The 22,206-nt window shown below is 42.3% G+C and overlaps 1 protein-coding gene across 1 annotated transcript in view; it reads left to right on the forward strand.

Moving 5' to 3' along the window:
* Positions 1 to 22,206, forward strand: part of LOC115089363 (sodium/bile acid cotransporter-like) — a 54,824-nt gene that overhangs the window by 12,350 nt on the left and 20,268 nt on the right. The window contains exons 2-3 of the mRNA XM_029597453.1: positions 10,235 to 10,445; positions 20,973 to 21,151. Of these exons, the coding sequence (XP_029453313.1) occupies positions 10,235 to 10,445; positions 20,973 to 21,151 (390 nt within the window). The remainder of the gene's footprint in view (positions 1 to 10,234; positions 10,446 to 20,972; positions 21,152 to 22,206) is intronic.

A 22,206-nucleotide genomic window follows, 5' to 3' on the forward strand; every position in this document is an offset into this window, starting at 1 on the left:
TAGCATGTAATGGTAAATGGAACCTACTCTGAAGCGAGAACTTTATTAAATGGAGTGCCTCAGTGATCGGTTTTGGGACTGGTTCTGTTCAATATCTTTGTGAGCAACATTGCAGAAAGTTTGTCTATTTGCAGATGATACTAAGATCTGCAACACTGGTGCAGTGGTACTACCCTTAACCAATAAGCCTTGATGCTTTTGATGTATCTGCAACATTGCTTTCAACTTCAATGAAGGGAAAAAAGAGGAAATGGATTTAGACACCAACCAATGAGGGCCCCGACTTTTATGGTCTGGGAATTGATAAGCATGGGGGTAACCTGCACGGAGCAGGAGTTACTACCCTTAACAGAAAGCATGGGATTACTACCCTTAACTCATAAACCTTGATGCTTTTGACACAACTGCAATGCTTGCTCTCTGCTTTGACGGCGGGAGGAGAGAGAAGAATTGGATTCAGATTGACAACCAACACGGGCCCTGACTTTTACGTTTTGGGGCACTGATATGCAGGCATAAGGGAAAAAGTAAAGAATTGCTTCTAGAGCCAAGTCCGTAAGCAAAGCATGTCAAGCAGCACTGTCTGAATTTTCAAGAAGGCTCATCACCCAGTAAAATGTTGCTAGCAGTACATTTTTTATGGGTTATCATAAGGCTTAGGGATAACTGCATGGAGCAGTAGTTGCTAGTACCCTTAAATGAAACATGGGGGTAATCTGCACGGCACAGCAGATACTACTTTTAGAAAACATTTAAAGGCTTATTTATTTAAGCAGACTTTTAACGGAGTAAGTGTGTCCTCATTGATAGCTAGCATGATACAAGTTATGATGTAGATTTTTTTTTAATGCATTTTAATCATTTGCTGTATTTTGTGATTGCTTGATTTTGTGATGTTGTAACCCGCCAAGCACAATTGATTCGCAATAAGTGGGATATAAGTATTATTAAATAAATAAATAAATAAATAAGTACCATAAGAAACTTGGTGGGCAAACTGAATGGACCTTTTGATCTTTTTCTGCCATCATTACTATGTTACTATGTTAGAAAAGTTATGCTAGCACACTTCAGTAAGGGGGAACAAGTTCGTTCCTCCTCTGCCAAGGGGCGGTACAGATCTGATCCTGGGTGCGCTCACAGGGCATGTTCCTGCAAACCATGTACCTGTCAGGGACTGAAAATGTGATGGCGGACACTTTGAGTTGGGCCTTCCGCCCCCATGAATGGTCCCTGAAACAAGAGGTGGTGGATAGAATCTTCTGCCTTTGGGAGACCCCAGACATAGACCTGTTTGGCTCCCTGTACAACAGGAAAGTGGATCGGTTCTGCTCCCTAGTTAGATCAGACGGCTGACCGGTTTCTGATGCCTTCACACATCACTGGGACACCAGCCTCCTATATGCATGTCCTCCACTCCCAATAGTCTTGAGGACTCTTCTGAAACTTCAACAGGACCGAGGAACCATGATCCTGATCGCACCTTATTGGCCACAGCAGATCTGGTTCCTGCTTCTGCAGGATCTATCCTCACGGCCTCCGATCCGGCTAGAAACCTCTCCGGACCTGATCACGCAGGATCAGGGCAAGTTACGCCATCCCAATCTCCAGGTCTTGTGTCGCATGGTGTGGATGTTGACTGGATGATCCTGCAGGCCCTGGGCCTCTCGGAGAGCGTGTCTTGGGTCCTGGTGGAGTCCAGGAAGCCGCCTACTAGGAAGTCTTACAATCTCAAGTGGAAAAGGTTTTTGGTCTGGTGCGAGGAAAATGGCTTGAATTCATTCTCCTGCTCTACCCTGAGACTTCTGGACTACCTGTTGCACCTGTCCAAGGCTGGCTTGAAGACCACCTCCGTGATGGAGCATATCACTGGGGGGTGGATGGCTCATCCATCTCAACCGATCCTCTCATGGGGCGTTTCATGTGGGGATTACTTCAGCTCAAGCTTCTGATACGACTCCCAGTGGTATCCTGGGACCTCAACATGGTCTTGACCCATCTCATGAGGGCATCATTTGAGCGCCTGAGATCTTGTGAACTGAAGTACCTGCCTGTAAGGTCATCTTCCTAGTGGCAGTCACCTCAGCATGCAGGGTCAGCAAACTTCATGCTTTGGTGTCATACCCACCTTATACAAAATATTTTCATGATAAGGTGGTTTTGTGCTAAGTTCCTACCGAAGGTGGTCACAGGGTTCCATCTCAATCAATCTGTTGTCCTGCCCACCTTTTTTCCCAAGGCCACACTCTCACCAAGGTGAACGAGTCCTGCACACCCTGGATTGTAAGAGGACCCTGGACATTTACCTGGTCCGGACGGCGGCCTATCGCCAGTCCTTGCAACTATTTTTGTGCCTATGAGGATCCGTGCAGTGACATTCTGGATTATTTGCAAAGATCTTAAAACACAGATCAAGAGTCCAGTGTAGAGGGAAATACAGTAATCTATACCATAGAAAATTAGAGACTAAAGGATGGTTCAAAAATAATCAGGATCAAGGAATAGGTGAAGGTAGCGCAGCATGTGAAGCTTAGCAAAAGAAGTTCTAACTACAGATTTGAAATGGGATTGCATAGAAAGAGAGTGGTCTATAGTAACACCCAGACTCCGGACCTAATTAGAGATCTTAATGTAGTGCCTGTCAAAAGTGAGAGTTGAGGGAATATTATTGAAAGGAAAGCATGAAAGAACTAGAAATAGAACTAGAATGGTTGTGTCGTAACCAAGCACATATAGATGAAAGGCGAGAGAGGCAAACTGAGTTGTTAATGACAATGTGGATTTCAAAGGAAAAAAGATTTGAATATTGTCTGTGTAAAGTCTGTAGTGAACCCCAAGGTTTGATAGAAGATGGCAGAGAGGAGTGAGGTATATATTGAATAGCGCAGTGGAGAGAAAAGAGCCTTGGAGGACACCAGTTTTAATCGGGAATAGGCGAAGGTCTCATTATTAATGCGAACTTGCTGTGCACAATGAAATAGGTAAGATCTAAACCAAGTTATAACAGTACCAACGATTCCCAAGGATGAGAGCTGGCTCAGCAGGCTCTCTTGATTTATGGTATCAAATACTGAAGCATCAAGTGAAATAAACATGAATTTGATACTATAGCTGAAGCATCTTCGGATGATGTCAAAGGAAGAAAGCAGGAGTGTGTCAGTATTGTGCTTTCTAAATCCAAATTGGTATTGGACAAGTTTATCTTGTAGGTCAAAAAATTCAAAAAGATAATGCAAAACAACAGATTCAATAACTATAGAGAGAAAGGGCAGAGATGAGATGGGATGGCAATTGGAGAATAAAATTGTGCCTGCAGATTTTTTTTCAAAATAGGTCTAATTGATGTTCTCTTCAAAGACAGATGCAAGGTGATAAATTCACTAAGTCAGTCACAAAAGTGGTTATGTCTTCACGTATTACTTTCAATAATGCAGTGGAACAGGTCTAAAAGACAGATTGAAGAAGTATTCATATTTGCTATGATTTGAATAATATCAAGTTGTTAAACAGGAGCAAAAGAGTCTCATCTTGTCTTTTCCAGGGAAATATTGTCTACAGGCATAATAACATCATCAGGGAAATTGGCACAAAAAGTGGAAATGTTATCAAAGAAAAATGAGGCAAATAGTTTTGGTAGCATGGTATCATGTCCCGCCTTTGGGAAGTTGTGGGATTGCGATGGAGGATTCGTCAGATGACAAACAGTGTAAAAACGTTCATGGGAATTATTCAAAGACTATGAAATTTGATTATAAAAATAAGCCTTGATTGATGAGTTTATGACTGCCTGGTATCTGCATGGTTGGTTCTTGTATGGTAGAAAATTGTCCAGCATGGTAATTTCCGCCATTTCTCTTCTAGCCTGCGAACTGATTGCTTTAATTGTCGTAGAGAGCAAGTGAACTAAGGAGCAATGGGATGATGCTTTTTTGTATGTTTTTACATTAGTGCAAGCTCATTAAGCACTGACATGATAAAGCTTTCCTGTAGATTCACTAAGGCAGGAAGGGTAGCATCAGCAAGATTTTGTAGCAGCGGAATAAGTTTAGCTTTAAACTCATCCTGTTCAATGGGACCTTACTTCCAAGTGGAAGGTTATTTTGTATTATTTGCTGGGCAGGGTCTCTTTGGTTGGATGTAGCAGGAGATGAGGTAATGATCTAACCAGGAAACAATCTGAACTGATATTTGGTAAAAAAAAGATGATGGATTGAAAAAAATCAGGCCTAGAGTATGACCAGCACGGTGTTCCCTACCACAGAGAGACATAGTCTCCAAAAAGGTTTAATGGGACCTGGTCCACATGCATATTAAAATCTCAGAAAAAACAATGTTTGAAAGATTGACATTAGCATTCTGTTGCTATTATTTTTGGGTGGGAGTTCACAATGAAGTACTAGGAGGGTCTCGATGAACTAGAGGTGGACTGGGTAAACTAGTGATTTCAAGTATGTGTACATATTTTAAAATATACCTACTTCCATGTGTAAATCAGGGTTATACACATACATGTTATATATTTTTTGTGTGTAAAATATACTTTATAAAATAAGTAAAGTACGGGCTTTCAATGAATGGCACATTTTTGCACTTATGTTGAGGGGGTGGATATACACACATTTTATTATCTACATGGACCAGATACATAGAGATTATAAAATTCTATAGTAGAACTCCATGCACCCATATATGTGCGTATACGGGGTTGCGCAGAGATCTTTGAAAGTTGCTCTCTTAGGGGTAGATTTTTAAAAAATACGCGCGCGCACACATGGATGCGTGATTTTATAACATGCGTGCGCTGGCGCATGCATGTTATAAAATCCCGGGCGGGGCACACAAGGGGGGTAGAATTTAGCTAATTTGCGCGGTGGCGCTTCATTGAGTTTCCCCAGTTCCCTTCCAGTCCGTTCCAATTAAGGAGCAGGCTGGGAGGTAACTTTCCTACCCCCATACCCTAACCTCCCTTCCCCTTCCCCTTTCCCTCTCCTACCCACCCCCTATCCCTATCCTAGGTCCCCCCATTTTTTTAACTTACTTTATGCTCCTGCAAAGGAGCTGTAGCAAGTTGCGCACGCTGGAGATCCCCTGGCACAGTAGCAAATGGCCGCTGTACCGGGCGCCTCTATCCCCGCCCATCCCCACCCCCGGACTTCCCCTCTGCCAAGGCCTGGCTCTTATGCGCGTAACAGGAGTTTCGCATGCGGCTGGGCCCCTTTTAAAATGCGTGTTTGTCACATGCTCTTTTGAATTCATTAAATGTTTTCATCTTTACCACCTCTTGTTGGAGGGCATGCCAGGCATCTACCACTCTCTCTATGAAGAAATATTTCCTAATATTGGTTCTTAGTCATCCCCCCTGGAGTTTCATATCATGATCCCTAGTTCTACTCTTTCCTTTCCAGCAGAAAAGGTTTGAGGTTTGAGCATTGTTGATACCTGTCAGGTATCTGAAGGTCTGCAATAAATCTCCCCTTCACCTCCTCTCTTCCAGGGTACATATAGTTAGATCCTTCAGCCTCTCCTCATAGGTTTTCTAAAACAGACCCCACACCCTTTTGGTCACCTTCCGCTGGACAGTTTCCATTCTGTCTCTGTCCTTTTTCAGATACAGTTTCCAGAACCGAACACAGTACTCCAGGTGAGGCCTCAACAAGGATCTATACAAGATCATTATCACTTCCCTTTTCCTGCTACTTATACCTCTCTCTATGCAGCCCAGTATCTTTCTGGCTTTAGCTACCATCGTGTCACATTGCTTTGCAACCTTCAGATCGCCAGACACAATCACCCCAAGGTCCCTCTCCTGGTTCATATACGGTAGACTTTCATCCTCCATCACATATAGCTCTTTTGGATTTCCGCACCCAGGTGCACGACTCTGTACTTCTTGAAATTGAATCGCACCTGCCAGAACTTCGATCACTCTTCAATTTTTCTTAAATCACTTTTCATTCTCTCTACTCCTTCAAGTGTGTCCACTCTGTTACAGATCTTAGTATCAGCCGCAAAAGGCAATCTTTTCCTTCTAACCCCTCTGCAATGTCGCTCATGAAGATATTAAACACAACTGGTCCTAAAACTGATCCTTGAGGCACTCCATTTAATACCATTCTCTCATCAGAACGGGTTCCATTTACCATTGTTTTCTATCAGTCAACTAGTTAGTAATCCAGTCCACCACCTTGGCACCCACACCCAAGCTTCTCATTTTATTCACAAGCTTCCTATGCGAGACCGTATCAAATGTTTTGCTGAAATCCAAGTAAATCACACTCTTCCTTGATCCATTTATTTATTTATTGATTTTTTATATTTCACTTTTCGCACTTTGTCAGCACTTCAAAGCGGATTACATTCAGGTACTGTAGTATTTCCCTATCCCCAGAGGGCTTACAATCTAAATTCATACCTGTTCTTTTATCACCCAATCAAAAAAGTCAATCAGATTTGTCTGGCAGGCCCTTCCCCTGGTGAATCCATGCTGCCTGGGGTCCAACAACCCACCAGATTTTAAATAGTTCACTATCCTTTCCTTCAGCAGAGTCTCCATTAATTTTCCCACCACCAAGGTGAAGATAACCGGACTATAGTTTCCAGCCTCCTCTCTGTTACCACTCTTGTGAAGTGGGAGCATCTCCACTCTTCTCTATTCACAATGCACCACTCCCATTTCCAATGATCTATTGAACAGGTCTTTCACGGACCCACCAGCATATCCTGAGCTCCCTCAGCATCCTGGGATGTACCTCATCTGGCATCATGGCCTTGTCCACTTTCAGGTTTCCTAGCTCTTTCCATACATTCTCTTCTGTAAAGAGGGTTGCATCTTCTCCAATCCCATCCACGATCTTGTCAAACAGCAACGGTCCTTCCCCAGGGTCTTCTTTAGTGAACACCGAACTGAAGTATTTGTTTAATATTTCTGCCATTTCTTCATCATTCTCCACACATTGCTCCTCATACTTTTAAATTTCAGTATAACACTTCGGCCTTCCTTCTTTCTCTGATATATCTGAAAATGTTTTGTTACCTCGCTTTACCTCTTTGGCAATCCTTTCTTCCGCTTGACATTTGCTTTCCTGATTTCTTTCTGCTTCTCCCTCAGTTTTGCCAGGTATTCTTCCCTGTGTTCCTCTTTTTGGGATCCTTTATACTTCTTGAATGCTGTTCTTTTTGCCTTTAGTTTTTCAGCCACCTCCTTTGAGAACCAGATCAGTTTCTTTCTCTTCTTACTTTTGTTTACTTTCCTAACATATAGATTTGTTGCCTTTGTAATAGCTTCCTTTAATTTGCCCTATTGTTGTTCCACCTCTCCCACTGTTTCCCAGTCTTCTAGTTCTTCCTCCAGAAACATCCCCATTTTGACAAAGTCCTTGTTTCTGAAATTCAAAACTCGGATCTTTGTGTGACTTTCTTGTATCTTCTATGCGATACCAAACCATACCATCTGATGATCACTGGTGCTCAGATGAGCACCTACTCGGACATTAGAAACATTATCTCCATTTCTGAATACCATTTCGAGTATCACACCTTCCCTTATGGGCTCCATTACCATTTGCTTGAGCAGGGCTCCTTGAAGGGCATCCACTATCTCTCTACGTTTTGCAGATTCCACAGAAGGTATACTCCAATCTACATCCAGAAATTAAAATCTCCAATGAGCAACACTTCGCCCTTCTTTGACCAGATCTCTGCCCAGCTCTTCTATCTTAATAGGGGGCCTGTAGACCACACCGATGTAAATGGAAGCACCATCTTCTTTTTTTAGGACTGCCCGTAATGCTTCTTCCCTAGCCTACGTCCCTTGCATTTCCCCTCCTTTCTGTCCTCTCTATCCTTTCTCAATAAGTTATTGCCTGTGTGCTGCAGCAGTCAAAAAAGCAAACAGAATGTTGGGAATTATTAGAAAGGGAATGGTGAATAAAATGGAAAATGTCATAATGCCTCTGTATCGCTCCATGGTGAGACCACACCTTGAATACTGTGTACAATTCTGGTACACAGTAATTGTACACAGTATCCTGTAATTGTACAGGATACGCATAGCCGCGTATCCTGTACAATTACAGGATACGCGCGGCTATGCGCGTATCTTATAAAATCCAGCGTACTTTTGTTTGCGCCTGCTGCGCAAACAAAAGTACGCGATCACGCAGTTTTTAAAAATCTACCCCTGAGAGAATAGCCACTGCCATTAGCAATGGTAACATGGAATAGACTTAGTTTTTGGGTACTTGCCAGGTTCTTTTGGCCTGGATTGGCCACTGTTGGAAACAGGATGCTGGGCTTGATGGACCCTTGGTCTGACCCAGTATGGCATTTATGTTCTTATGGGATGGCCGTATCCCAATCATGAGACTCCGTGAACCATGTCTCTGTAACAGCAACGATGTCCGAGTCTGCTTTCACCATTAGAACTTGCAGGTCTGGGATTTTATTGCTTAAGCATTTGTGCTCATAGCTTTCCATCTTCTCTCCCTCAGCTTGCTGCTCTTTTTGGACATTTTATCTGCTCTATTCAGCAGAATTTTGTTGGTTTCTTCCCCCATTTCTTGGAGATGTCATGGGTGACATTCCAATTTCTTTCTGCCACCCCCGTCCTCTAGTTTAAATGTCGTATGGCGTACGATTTGAATTTTTCATTTAGGATCCTTTTTCCTGCCACTGACAGATTTAAGCCATCTTTGACATAGAGCCCTTTACTGTTCCATACATGACCCCAGCCTCCAATATATCCAAAATTTTCTTTCTTACATCATGTTTTGAGCCATGTATTGAAGATATCAATATAGCTTAGCCTCTCCTTCCCCTTTCCATGAACAGGTAACACTTCTGAAAAGGCAATAGATTTTGCTTCCCCAGAGCCTGGAAATCTCTCTGTACTACTTACATGCTGTTACCAGCAAGGTCGTTGGTTCCCAGATGGATGATAATGTCAACTTCAGAGTCCTTACTTTCTTCATTGATTGTTTTGACTACCTGATTTCCATTTATACCAGCTGACGAACCTGGAAGGCATTTAACTATAGTTTTGCCTTGAAAATACTTCCCAAATTAGTGACTCTGATGATTGAGTCTCCCAACACGATGAGCTTTTTCTTATGGTTTTTGCTTGTGTTATGGAATTTCTGTGTGTATTGGGTTTCTTTCTTCCTTTCAGATACCACTTCAATCTCCACTGCTAGAGCTTCTTCATTTTCAATACAGAGAACACATTTTGTACTTGTGTCACTCGAGAGAATGGGTGTCTCTGCATCACAGGTCTTATCCTATCAAAGCCCAATGTAATACATTTATTCTTGGGTTTCTGGATGTCTTGGCTTGCAGCCATTTAAGATCTAAAATGTCATCATCACTACTAAACTAAACAGGGGTTCCCAATCACAGTTTTTTAAAGCAATGAGCACACACCAAACTGGCAGCAGTGCTTCCCTCTGCATTTTCTTTCACTGCTTTCTGCTAGCAGATGTCAGTGTCTTCTCAGTCCTGGCCATAATAATTGTCTTGTTTTTTAATATTTAGGGAGCACAGCGATACACAAAATTAAATTAACTTTTTTTAAAGATATACAAAGCAAATATTTAGGAGTTTTAAAGTATGTATTCTAATAATTCTCCCATACACCAGTCATGATTGCAAGAAGAGAATACTTTTCTGAATTATGCAAGATTTAGATGAATTGTGTCTGCCAGTCAAACTTCCACTTGCTGAGCCATTCAACAATAGCTTCCACAGTCCAGTAATGGTGAGGAAACTTTTAAGTTTAGGGAGTCAGTTTTCAGCCGAGTAAGTGCAGTGCTTATTTTTAGCTGGATAATCAGTCACACTCACCCAGCTAAAAGTGTAGCTGAATATTCAGCTAAATCTGATTGCACAAACTGCGCGGTTAGATAGAGGCCTACCCTTTATGTGGCTGCTCTTACCCAGCTAAGTTTAGCTGGTTAGCACTGCTATCTGGTTACATTTTAATAACCGCCCCCTTTATCCCAGCAAAATTTGTATGAGTAATGATGATTTCAGCCACACAAATTTAGCTGGGTAAAGAAGGGGAAATTTCGAATGGATAAGATTTAGCTGATGTTAACCCAGTTTCAGCCAGGTGAATCTTTTGAAAATTAACCTGAGTCTCAAGTATAATGGAGAATGGAAATGTATTATGCTTTCTTTTGACAGATAAATATTAGATGTATTCATATTACTTACTGTTGCTCATTTTTGCTTCACTTAGCATTGTGATGACCACTTGTTCCACATCCTTGGCCTTTGGAATGATGCCTCTCCTCCTTTATCTCTACTCCATGGCACTGGACCAGGGGAATATACAGAACATGGTGCCTTACAAGGGAATATTTTTCTCTCTCATCATGACACTTGTCCCTTGTGCCATTGGCATTTACTTAAATGAGAAAAGGCCACAGTACAGTCAATATGTGATTAAGGTAAGAACACAAAATAGTGATGTATGGGTGCTAACACACACTCATCATAGTGAGAAACTTGGTAGCAAATTATAATACAGAAATCAGGAACTTTGGCGGGGGGGAGAGCGGAGTGGGCAGCTGGGAAATGAGGTCCCTACACTTCATTTGTTTCAAGTGTGTTTTCTGCACATGAATGCACATTCCATTCCATTTACACAAAGGAATAGTATATTGTTGTGAAGGAATGTCCCTAAAATCCCTCCTTAAATAGTACTGGCCTGGTCCACCTTAAAAGTTAGACATGTTGTTGCTCTGTGGATGAGTCCCTTGAGGGCAGGAATAAGAGTTTGGGCCCAACTAGGAATAGACTGGCCCCACATATCCAGAAGGCAGTTCCTGACACATCTCTGTCCTAATGCTGAAATGAGCTTTTAATATAATACTCCTGGGGGAATTCTGTGCTACTACACAGCACAGAATTTGCACAGTGTTCTCCTCCTGCACAGAATTTAAATGTTTTGTGCAGAATTTGGACTAGAGACCTAGTAAGCTGCGAGCACAGCCCATGCCACGAGCGGAGCCCATCCTGCTCACGGCGAAGAATGGAAAAGCCCAGTGGCCTCGAGGGGAGCCCATCCTGCTTGTAGCCAGAGATAGGACAGGTATAGTGGCTGCAAGCAAAGCCCATCCTGCTCACAATGAAAAATGAAGAGGCTGGTAGGCCGCAAGCTGAGCCCATCCTTCTCATGGCCGAAGATGCAAAAGAGAGGCCTGAGATAGCTGCAGGTCGAGCCCATCTCACCTGTAGCTGTCAGACAGCCTGTGAGCCTATTGTGAGAAAAGAAAGGTGCATGTATGTACGTATGTGTGAGAGAGAGAGAGAGAGAGAGACCCTATGATGGTAACTTTTAAGCAGCTGGGCGGGCGCACATTTACACACATATCCCAGCTTGTGCCAAAGGACACGGCCATTTTATAACACATGCGCGAACATGCACGCATGTTATAAAATAGGCTGAACAAACATACATGTGCACACAATTTTCAATGGATGCTCGCATGTGCACACAAATCCGCATCTACAGCATAAGTCGTAGAAATTTTACAAGGGACGTGCGCCAGCATAGGTAGTTTTCCCAGTTTGTTCCCAGTTCTCCCAGTTTAGAGATAGGACTTGAAACCCCCCCCCCCCCCTAATTTTATAGCCACCTTTCCCCCCTGTTATCCCCGATCCTTAAAACCCCGCTGCTTGGACTCATTTTTTTTATTTTACTACTTACACATCCTCCATAGCAGAAGTAAATTTACAAGGCTGGGGCTCCGGCGTGTGCCTGTGCACATAAGTATTTATGCGCACATTTTTTGGCTAGGTCCCAACGCCCATGCCCCACCCAGACCACACCTACGCTCCGCCCCTTTTTAGAAACTTTTCACTTGTGCGCACAGCGGGAGATAGACATGTCCATGGGCAGCTTATAAAATCCGCTCAGCGCATACTGGCCCAGCTTGTGCGCTTATCTCCCATGTAGAGTGGGAGGGCAATAGTGAGACCAGTGATGGAATCAGGGAATAGATAGACCTTGTTGATATCTCCCTGATGGGCATTGAATTTATTTACCTCCAGCCTCCTCCTCCCAGGCATGCAGCTAGTCCAGCCACTCTTCCTCTTTGCACCTCAGCTCCAGGGATGCTACCTTAAGGTCCTCAATCCATAAAGAGAAATAGGAATAGAAAGATGTTAGTTCGATGTAACTGCTTACATGACCTCCTGAATGGCATGTTTATATTATTTTTACTGAAGCCTTGTGTCTGATGGCTCTCCCTTCATGTAGATATATATAGTGTCCTATCACCAGGCCTGATTATTGACCTGATCAAGGCAAATCTCAGAACAGCCAAGGTGCCCAGTTTCAGGAGTGAGATAGCAGACCAATGCAGGCTTTTGGACAATCCAGTTCTGATGCATAATTTCAAATGGAAAAATCAGGAAATACAGATACCGCACAGCTATGGAGGCATAATTATCAAGATTGGCTCATTTTTCTCCCTTCTGGAACAGGGAGGGACACAGGTCAGCTATGCAACAGAGTACAGAAAAAATAAAGAGGAATCTTCCAGAGGATGTTCTTTCCTTTACTTAAAACTTTATTATACTTATGACCTTAATCTAACGTTGTCCCTATTTTTTCCTAACTTTTTATTTACCTATTAGTATATAACATTAGCAGCACATGTACATAGGTCATGCCATTAATGTATTACAAAACGATTTCAGCATTCATGTATGCGTATTGTATCTCACCCTACCACAAGCCCACAATGGCCCCCTTGCCCCCACACCCATAACCCTTACCCCATCCTAAAGGGCACCCATTCCCCACTCTCTAAAAGACCCTCAAATGCCCTCTAATGGCCCAATCCCCAAACCCTCCCCTAACACCCTTAGCCCCAATCCCAAACTTCCATTGCCCCCATCACCCCTATTCCCACCTCTATTTGCCCCAACCCCTATTCCCACCCACAATTTCCCTCAATACTCCTACCCCCACTCTTATTGCATCCAATTGCCCAACACCCCTACCCCCCAATTGGCCCTCTATTTTCCCCAATCTATCACTAATGCCCCCTACACACACCCCCATCCCCTAGTCCCACCCCATTCCTAGTTCCAATTTATTTACCCCTCGGGGGTAGTGAGCCAGCCAATTATATCTCATCTGCAGCTCCCTCCAGGCCTGCCTCATGTATCTGTTATGTCTTCTAATCTCCCGGATGGGAACAGCTGGTACTCATTACTCATCACCAGGGACACTAGGATATGCACGTCACTGATGATGAAGTTCAGCTGCCTTGCTGAGGGAGCCATCTTGGAATGAGCTTTAACCAGCTGCCCTAGAAGAACCATAAGTATGTGTGTGTGTGTGTGTGTAAAAAAAATATACCTGTACGTTCACAATTTAGCAAAAATGTGCACACGTAAGAGCTCACATACGTGTGAACATTTGCACAAGTAGTTTATATACGTGTGTATGTTTTCTATAAAAGATACACATATTATTATTTATTTATTTTTTTGCAAAATCATTTTTATTGTAGAGACAAGCATTTCCACTAGCACTGCAACATATTCAAAAACAATAGCAGCAAGAGAACAAACAGTACAGTAGTGATGCTGGCCTCCTGTTTAGTAACAATACCCACCCCAATAAGCAACCAGAACCTCCAGCACTCCCAACACATTCAAACTGCACAAACCAAACACACCACATACACCCCATTATGCATGCAGATTATAAAATAGGTGCCAAATAAAGATGTATTACTTACAACAATAACCCTCATACGGGAGCCCACTCTTAATGCATAAGACGTGTATATTTTCTTTTTCACTTTAAATCCATGGGATTTTTAGCCCAGTCCAAAGTGAATAGCTCACCATATATATTAAATAATCATCGGGTTTGTTGCAGTAGTGAACCCTAACCGTTTTTTCTTCTTCTTTTTCTTTTACTCTTTTTTTTCCGGTTTCTTATAATTCACAATTTTCTCTTATTTATAGAGTTCACACTTCAATTGATTTTTTTATGTTCTTCACACAAAACTTTTCACTGAAAAATATATCCACAGATAACAAAAAACACTTATCGTGATGTTGAATCGTATTGCAACTCCATATGCCCTTCTTAAAACGCCCAGTTCTGTGCCGCAGTTTCGAACTTGAACTGCTTTCACCACAGCGCTCGACACAGCGTGTGTTTCGTTTAAAGAACTCGTCAGGGGCTCGGGCTTCAAATCAAATTTTACTCTGCGGATAAACTTCCTCTTGGCGGATAAACTTCCTCTTGGCGTTTCTGGTATACTTCAAGTATACCAGAAACACCAAGAGGAAGTTTATCCGCAGAGTAAAATTTGATTTGAAGCCCGAGCCCCTGACGAGTTCTTTAAACGAAACACACGCTGTGTCATCTTTAAACATGGTTTACTATATATAAGATTGTTACATTATTACCACGGTTTCCATCCAGTTGTTAAGTATTCAAGATTATAAAATAGGAGCATACTTGTGTGCAACCCAATATACCCACGTATATGGGGCCATGCACATTTCTTTGATAGCTATCCTCTAAACTTGGATATACTCTGTTTATGGTTTAATGCATTTAATGTCCGTATGCCTGATTACCTTGTGGGGAAGTTCATGGGTCTGGGACCGACTTAGCTGGAGCCTGCCTGAGGCATACGCTATCAGTCCTTGTGTGATTGTCACCTGGTGCCTCTACCTAGGGAAGAAGGTGACAGTAGGTGGGATTTCCCTCCCTTGACTCCAGGAAATCCTGAGAACCAGATGGGACTGTAATCAGGGCTGACAGTATTTTATAAATATGTGCAAGTTTTATTAGACTATATGATTATATACATTCTACATGAAAATATACATTTCTACAGGATATCAAACAGCATATTAATCTACTTGTGGGTATTAATCTCAGTCATACATTTCTACAAGATATAAGCTGACACATTTGGGGGTGTTAGTCCTCACAAAATATCACGTTACAGAAAAAAAAAGGACCTCTTGCATTCCTCATGATCTAACAGATACCCTACCCCCTTTTTTATTTCATTTATTGGCATTTGATATTCCACTTTTTACCATGAATGGCCTCAAAGTGGATTACAAGTAATTCAAATTTAAACTAGGCTACAATAGTGCAAGGTCAACAAACAATATTGGTTGAGGATCTATATTTTCTTCAAATGGTACTCCAAGTCTCATCCAAGTGAAGAAATGCAACTGGGCTGGTAGGAACTGCTTGGTCATAAAGAGGAGGATCCACTGTGTCCAGACTGCTATTGCCAGCTCCATTTCCTTCTTCTCTGCTGATGGTCCATGCCCTCCTCGGGAACCAAACTCCACTTCTCAATCCACAGCTGGGGTCCACATCCTCCTGGGGAACCTGATGCCACCTTGTGATCTGTCTCTGGGGTCAGAACTATCCTGGGAGCTCCAACTCTGGCTATTGATCAGCCTCTTGGGTCCATATGCTCCTGGAGGACCCAACTTCATCTCTGCACATCTGATGTCCTCAGGCTTTCTTCCTTGGTGAGAGGGGTTTCTTTTACTTGGGTATATAGCTCAATTAGGCCCAGGCTTGCTCATTGTGCAGCACTTCCAGTTCAGCTAAGCCCATAAACAGTTATTCACTTTCACCGAGCCTGGAAGGACCATCTCTTGTCCATGACCCAGACAGAATTATGGAAAGAAAAACAAGTGCAGGCTCTTCCATCCTTCCTGACCTTTTCCTTTTTTTTCAGCTCTGAAAATCAGGTACACAAGTATTCTGACCCCCTTGTCATTCAGGTTGAGCTTCTGTTTGATAAGACTGCCTTTCAATACATTTCCATCACAAATTCCTCTTTTTAGTCAAAGTTCTTCAATTTAGGCCCTTGCCAATATTTGTTTGCAAACTGATATTTCATTGTAAGTCAGCAGCAAAAGCCAGAGGGTTGACAATTGCAAATCCCCTAACCTGAAATTCTAACTCATCTCTCCAATAGTCATTGAATCATTGCCTCTTCCTGTTGCAGTTCATTTCAATAGTAGCATGTTCTTTTTTTTAACCCCGCCCCTCCCGGGAGTGGTTTCCATGTTGATATTTGCCAGCCAGCACTATCCATTTTACTCTTTTTATTTTCTCATGTGTTAGTCTACATGAGGTTCCAGTTAGGAGTGTAATAGCTTTTAGATTTTGAATCAAAGAGTTCATTCGCAGGTACACAAATTACCTTCGGTGGTTGCTCTCTCACAAAACAGATCTCCCATGCCAATTGCTATTCCAAAAGACTTTTGCATTATTTACAGGAGGCATATAACTCAAGAATGAGGAGATTTTCAGTCCAGTACTCACATATAGCCAGATTTAGTAGTAAAGAAGAGTAAAGTAAAGTATCATCAGAAAATAAAAAAGACATATAGCAGTCCACTTGGAGACTTCCTGAGCTTTCAGACATGTTTCAGGCACCTGAAATTTATATAAGTTGAATCAGGGGAAACTAATGGACTCTCAACTCACCCGGGGGCCGATGCAATACAGTGCGTTCAGTCGAGCGCACTATATAACCCGCAGTCGGAGGTGGGATAAATAGGCGCTAATCCACCCTCTAATGCAATAGGGAGATTAGCGCCTATTTAACATGCGTCCGATGCAGAGTGAATGGGATAGCGCTCATCACATGCAAATGTATGTGAATGAGGCTATTTATTACTCATTCATTCCAAATGCAAAAAGATAAATATGCACATTGAAAAGAAGTACAGAAAAGCAGAAAAAAATGCTTTTCTGTACTTCTTTAAAAGTTTAAAAAAAAAACCCCTCAGCCGCCGCATTGAAGACCAATGTTGATAAACTCGGCATCGGTGTTCATAACCGGCAGACCGCTGGTAACCGTGGGGTCACATTAGCAAGGAGGCATTAAGGTCGCACAAGTGACCCTAGCACCTCCTTGCTAGTGCGACTCCCTAATTTTCATATAGCATGGCACCCCCCTTGCGGGCGCCATCGCACATTAAGAAAGCAGGCGCTGACTTTTCAGCGCCCGCTTTCCGCATTTTTTATAGCATCGGCACCCCGCTGAGCAGCTTTAACCAGCTGCCTAAACCAGAACCTTCTTTCAGCAGTCTATCATGTAGGCTTTCTTCGAGACTCTCCTCCTCACTAGAGATCTCACTTCCTAAGACACAGTAGAACATTTTTTTAAAAGGTTTGGATAAGTCCTTGGAGGAGAAGTCTATTAACTGCTATTAATCAAGTTGACTTAGAGAATAACCACTGCTATTACTGGCATTAGTGGCATGGGATCTATTTAATAGGGATGTGAATCGTTTTTGAACGATTAAAATTATCGTCAGATAATTTTATTTATTTATTTAGCATTTTTTATATAACGAGGTATAGCAGAGTTGCCTTCACTCCGGTTTACATACAAAAAACAACATGATACATTGAACGATGTTTGAAATTTAAAAAATTTCAAAAGTTAACAGTAATGAGCAAAAAAACCATAACAAGAGAATGAATATTACAGGATAACACAGGGTGGAAACCCTGGGTAGGTGGACAGAGATATCTGGGAACATCAAAGACAGAGGACATCTGCATCATGAAACAGGGAATTTGAATGAGGGGGATAATGAAAGATAGCAGGCTATGTTAATATACTTTAAGTCATAGAGTGCTGTCTTTAAAAGACTGGCTGAGTAGCCAGGATTTTAGGTCTTTTTTGAAGGATTTTAAGTTTTCTTGATTGGTGAGAAAATGAGGTAATGAATTCCAGAGTTTTGGGCCAACAATGGAAAGGGCTCTGCTTCTGGTGGAGGATAATTTGGCCTGTGGAAGTGAGGGAATTACTAGTTGAATTTTACTAGTAGATCTTGTTGTTCGGTGAGAGCTATGTAAATGAATGATGTCATCAAAGGCAGAGTATTCGGCTTTATATATTGCATTGTGAAGAATAGAGAGAACTTTGAATTCTACTCTTTTTTCAATAGGGAGCCACTGTAATTGATTGAGGACAGGTGTAATATGATCGGTCTTTCTTTTACCTGTTAGTACTCTGGCTGCAGCGTTCTGAAGGAGCTGCAAGGGTCTCAAAGAAGATTTTGGAAGGCCAATCAAAAGGGAGTTGCAGTAGTCTAAACTGGAAAATAGGAGGGCTTGTAGGACGGTTTTGAAATCATGGGGGTGAAGCAGAGGTTTTAGATGTTTTAAAATTTGAAGTTTGTAGAAGCCTTCTTTTATTTTTGTAGCGATGTGTTTCTTGAAGTTTAGGTCGATGTCTAACCAAAATCCCAGGTCTTTAACGCTCTCTTTAAGATGTACGAGGGTCTTGTCAAATATACTATACTCTATAATAGGGGCTGATGAGTAAAGATGGCCGGCGCCATCTTTAAAGATGGCACTGGCCATCCAGTGCTCCTACCATGTGACAGGGGCCGGCCAATGGCACGGATACCCTGTCACATGGTAAGGGCAAAGGGGCATCGGCGCCATTTTTTTTTTTTTAGAACAGCTGATGCCTGGGAACGGGAAATCTCTCCCCGAGGCCCCCCTGGATCTCTCCTCTCCCCGATGCCCCCCTGGATCTCTCCCCGAGGCCCCCCTGGACCACCAGGTAATTTTAAAAGGTTTTGGAGGGGTCAGGGGGGGGTCGATTTAAAGGGTCGGGTGGGTTGTTTTTTTTTAGCGGCGCGGGCCTCCCTAAAAAAAAAAATTAGCGATGTGAATTGGAATCGGAAACGATTCCAATTCACTTATCTTAACGATCAGATTTTTCCACCCCCCCCAGCCGAATCTGATCGTTAAGGCGATCTGGCACACGATTCACATCTCTACTATTTAATGTTTGGGTAATTGCCAGGAACTTGTAACCTGGATTGGCCACTGTTGGAAACAGGATGCTGGGTTTGATGGACCTCAGTCTGACCCAGTATGGCAATTTCTTATGTTCTTAAACCATATCCCAAGATTAAACCTTTCTGCAAAAGGAGAACTATGTGTTTTTAGTAACACATGGGTGCTCGATCAACACAGAATGCATTAACTTGTATTCAAGTGTAGTAAAGCACAATTATCTTCCTTGGAAAGTAGATGACATTTGTTTTAGGTTTCTATTATTTTTTTTCTTACATTTAGGAAATTATTATGTAACTAGTTGTACCTGGCCACGCGTTGCTATGGCTCAGTCTGGTTTAATTTCACAATACGCATTAGCTCTGATCCAGCCGTCCCAACTCCCTCCCCCCCCCCTTCCCCGGCGGTGGACGGACTGGCTCGGCGACTCTTTTACCCTTTCCTCCTCCTGTGTGTAACTGTCCGGCAGTCCCTACTCCCTCCCCCCTTCCCCAGCGGCGGAAGAACGGGCTGAGCTGTTTCTTGGAGCGGCGACTCGTCTGCCCTTTCCTCCTCCCCTCTGTGACACCCAGCACGTAGCGCAGAGCTCTATGGTCCGCACATGCGCGCCCATCCCAAATCCCTCCCCCCTTCCCCGGCGGTGGACGGACTGGCTCGGAAACTCTTTTACCCTTTCCTCCTCCTGTGTGTAACTGTCCGGCAGTCCCTACTCCCTCCCCCCTTCCCCAGCGGCGGAGGAACGGGCTGAGCTGTTTCTTGGAGCGGCGACTCGTCTGCCCTTTCCTCCTCCCCTCTGTGACACCCAGCACGTAGCGCAGAGCTCTATGGTCCGCACATGCGCAGTAGAGCTGCTCTCTACTGCGCATTTGCGGTCCATCGGTCAGAGCCCATTTATATTGTAGATAGCGTGTGTTGCTTTAACATCCAACAGATGGCGCTGTTTTTAAAAAAAAACATGGTTTTACCTGTCATAGTTGTGACATCTATATAATATAGGTATATAAAAACACGCGCATATTCGAATGCAACATTGTGTCAAAATTTCAAAGCAATCGGTGAAGAACTTTCAGAGATTTAAGATTTTGAACAAACGAACATTTACATTTTTATTTATATAGATTGATAACCATAAAAGTGCTCTTAAGTGTATATATAAGCATATATAAAGTGAATCTGGATTGAACTCATTCAAATCAGGCCAAAATATCCTCACTTTTCCCTAATTTCAGATACGTTGCCTAGCCCTAAACCATCACAATGATATTGATTTTTAATAACCTATAAAGACTATTTCACCAGTTCAAAGCTCTTTGTAGAATTTATTAAATGTAATTTTATCATTTCTGAATGTTAGAGTCTCCATCACACTTAAGAAAATTTAAGCAAATATGCCTTAAACCCATTTAAATGTGCCAGTAATTTTTGTCTTTTGTAATTTTTTTATATAGTGTCTTAAACTTCACTTTTTAAAAAGATCAGCTACCTTTCAATTCATGCATTGATGTAAAAGTTTGTCTCTTTTTTAACATACAGTTTTGTGGGTGAGCGTGAGGCTAGGATGGGCTTTCAGTGGATTGGCTATTTAATTTGTAAACTGTGAGCTCGGTTTTTCTGCTCTCTGGACTCTCATCTGCAGCTTAGTGTGATAGGGATTTTGTTAGATAGAATACCAGTAGGGGGTGTGTATGGGTAAAACTATCATTTTGTTTTGGTTTTACTTGTACCAATTGCTTTGGGGGAGGGTTTCATTTCATTTTCTGCGGTTTTAACATGTGCTAAATCACAGAAATGAAAAAAAAGTGTTATTTTTGAAATTACATGAAACAACAAATATCAAGGTGTGTTCAATATTTTTTAAGAAGTTTTACTTGGATCAAAACTTGTAAACCATTATGATGGTGAAACCGAATGACAGTATATAAAACGCGATAAATAAATAAATGAAATATGTATTTATTTAACTCTTTTCTAAACCGACATTCATGAAGCATATCATATCATAGCTTTTTAAACAACTGCACATCCCTAGCTACCCAGTGCATGTAGATAGCAATTGTCACTGCATAAGTTCTTTTCCGATTACTAATTGACAAATACATTTAGAACTTTTGGGTTTCTCCATTTCTTCTTTTAGTTTGGGATGACCATCATGATTATATCATCCATTGCAATAATGATTCTGTCAGCCATCTACATCGGAAGCACTATTTTCTCAATTCTCTCGCCAGCTCTGGTAGGAACTGCTGCCCTGATGCCATGGATTGGTTACCTGCTGGGTTACACCCTTTCGACAATGTTCAAACTCAATGAACGGTATGTTCCATCATGGTTGGTGTTCAAACTCAATGAAAAATATGTTCCATCATGGTTAGTAATGCCTTCACAACTTGTTTGTCACCCACTTAAACATAATTCATGGGTATGGGGTAGTCTGATTCAGAGGATTTATGTAAGTGTAAGAGAAAGCATGTGTGAGTCTGGGAGCATGTGTGTAAGAGTAAGAGAAAGCATGTGTATGATTGAGAGTGTGTGTGTAAGTGAGAGGGAGAGAGCTTGTGTGTGATTGAGAGCATGTATGTAATGAGAGAGAAAGCATGTGTGAGAAGGCATGTCTGTGATTGACAGTGTGTGTGTGAGAGAGAGCATATGTGATTGAGATCATATGTGTTAGAAAGAAAGCATGTGTGTGATTGACAGCATGAATGGGAGAGGCATCGTGTATGATTGAGAGTGAGTGTGTATGTCTGAGAGAGCCTATGTGTGAGAGAAAGAGAGCAAGCATATGTGTGAGAGATGTATGTGTGTGTGTGTGTGTGTGAGTGTGTGTGTGTGTGTGTGTGTGTGTGTGAGAGAGAGAGAGAATGCATGGGAGTGAGAAGACAGTGTGCATGAAAGAGAGAGAGCATGGGAGTGAGAAGCCAGTATGTATGTATGTGTGTGTGAGAGAGAGAGCATAGGAATAAGAAACTTGTGTGTGAGAGAGAGTATGGGAGTGAGTAGCTTTTGTATGTGTGTGAGAGTGAGAGAAAGTGAAAGTGAGAAGACTGTGCATGAGAAAGAGAGAGGAGAGCATGGGAGTCAGAAGTCTGTGTTTGTGTGTCTGTGTGTTTGTGTATGTGAGAGAGAGAGACAGAGAAAGAGAATGGGAGTGAAAAAGCCTGTGTTTGTGAGAGAAAGAGAGAGCATGGGCATCAGAAGCTAGTGTGTGAGAGAGAGAGTATGGGAGTGAGAAGCTTTTGTGTGTGTGTGTGTGTGAGAGAGAGAGGGAGAGAAAGCATTGGAGTGAGAAGCCTGTGTGTGTGAGAGAGAGAGCGAGCATGGCAGTAGGAAGTCTGTGTGTGTGTGTGAATGTATGTATGAGAGAGAGA

This window comes from Rhinatrema bivittatum, chromosome 4 (genome assembly GCF_901001135.1).
Source record: "Rhinatrema bivittatum chromosome 4, aRhiBiv1.1, whole genome shotgun sequence".
Classification (NCBI taxonomy): domain Eukaryota; kingdom Metazoa; phylum Chordata; class Amphibia; order Gymnophiona; family Rhinatrematidae; genus Rhinatrema; species Rhinatrema bivittatum.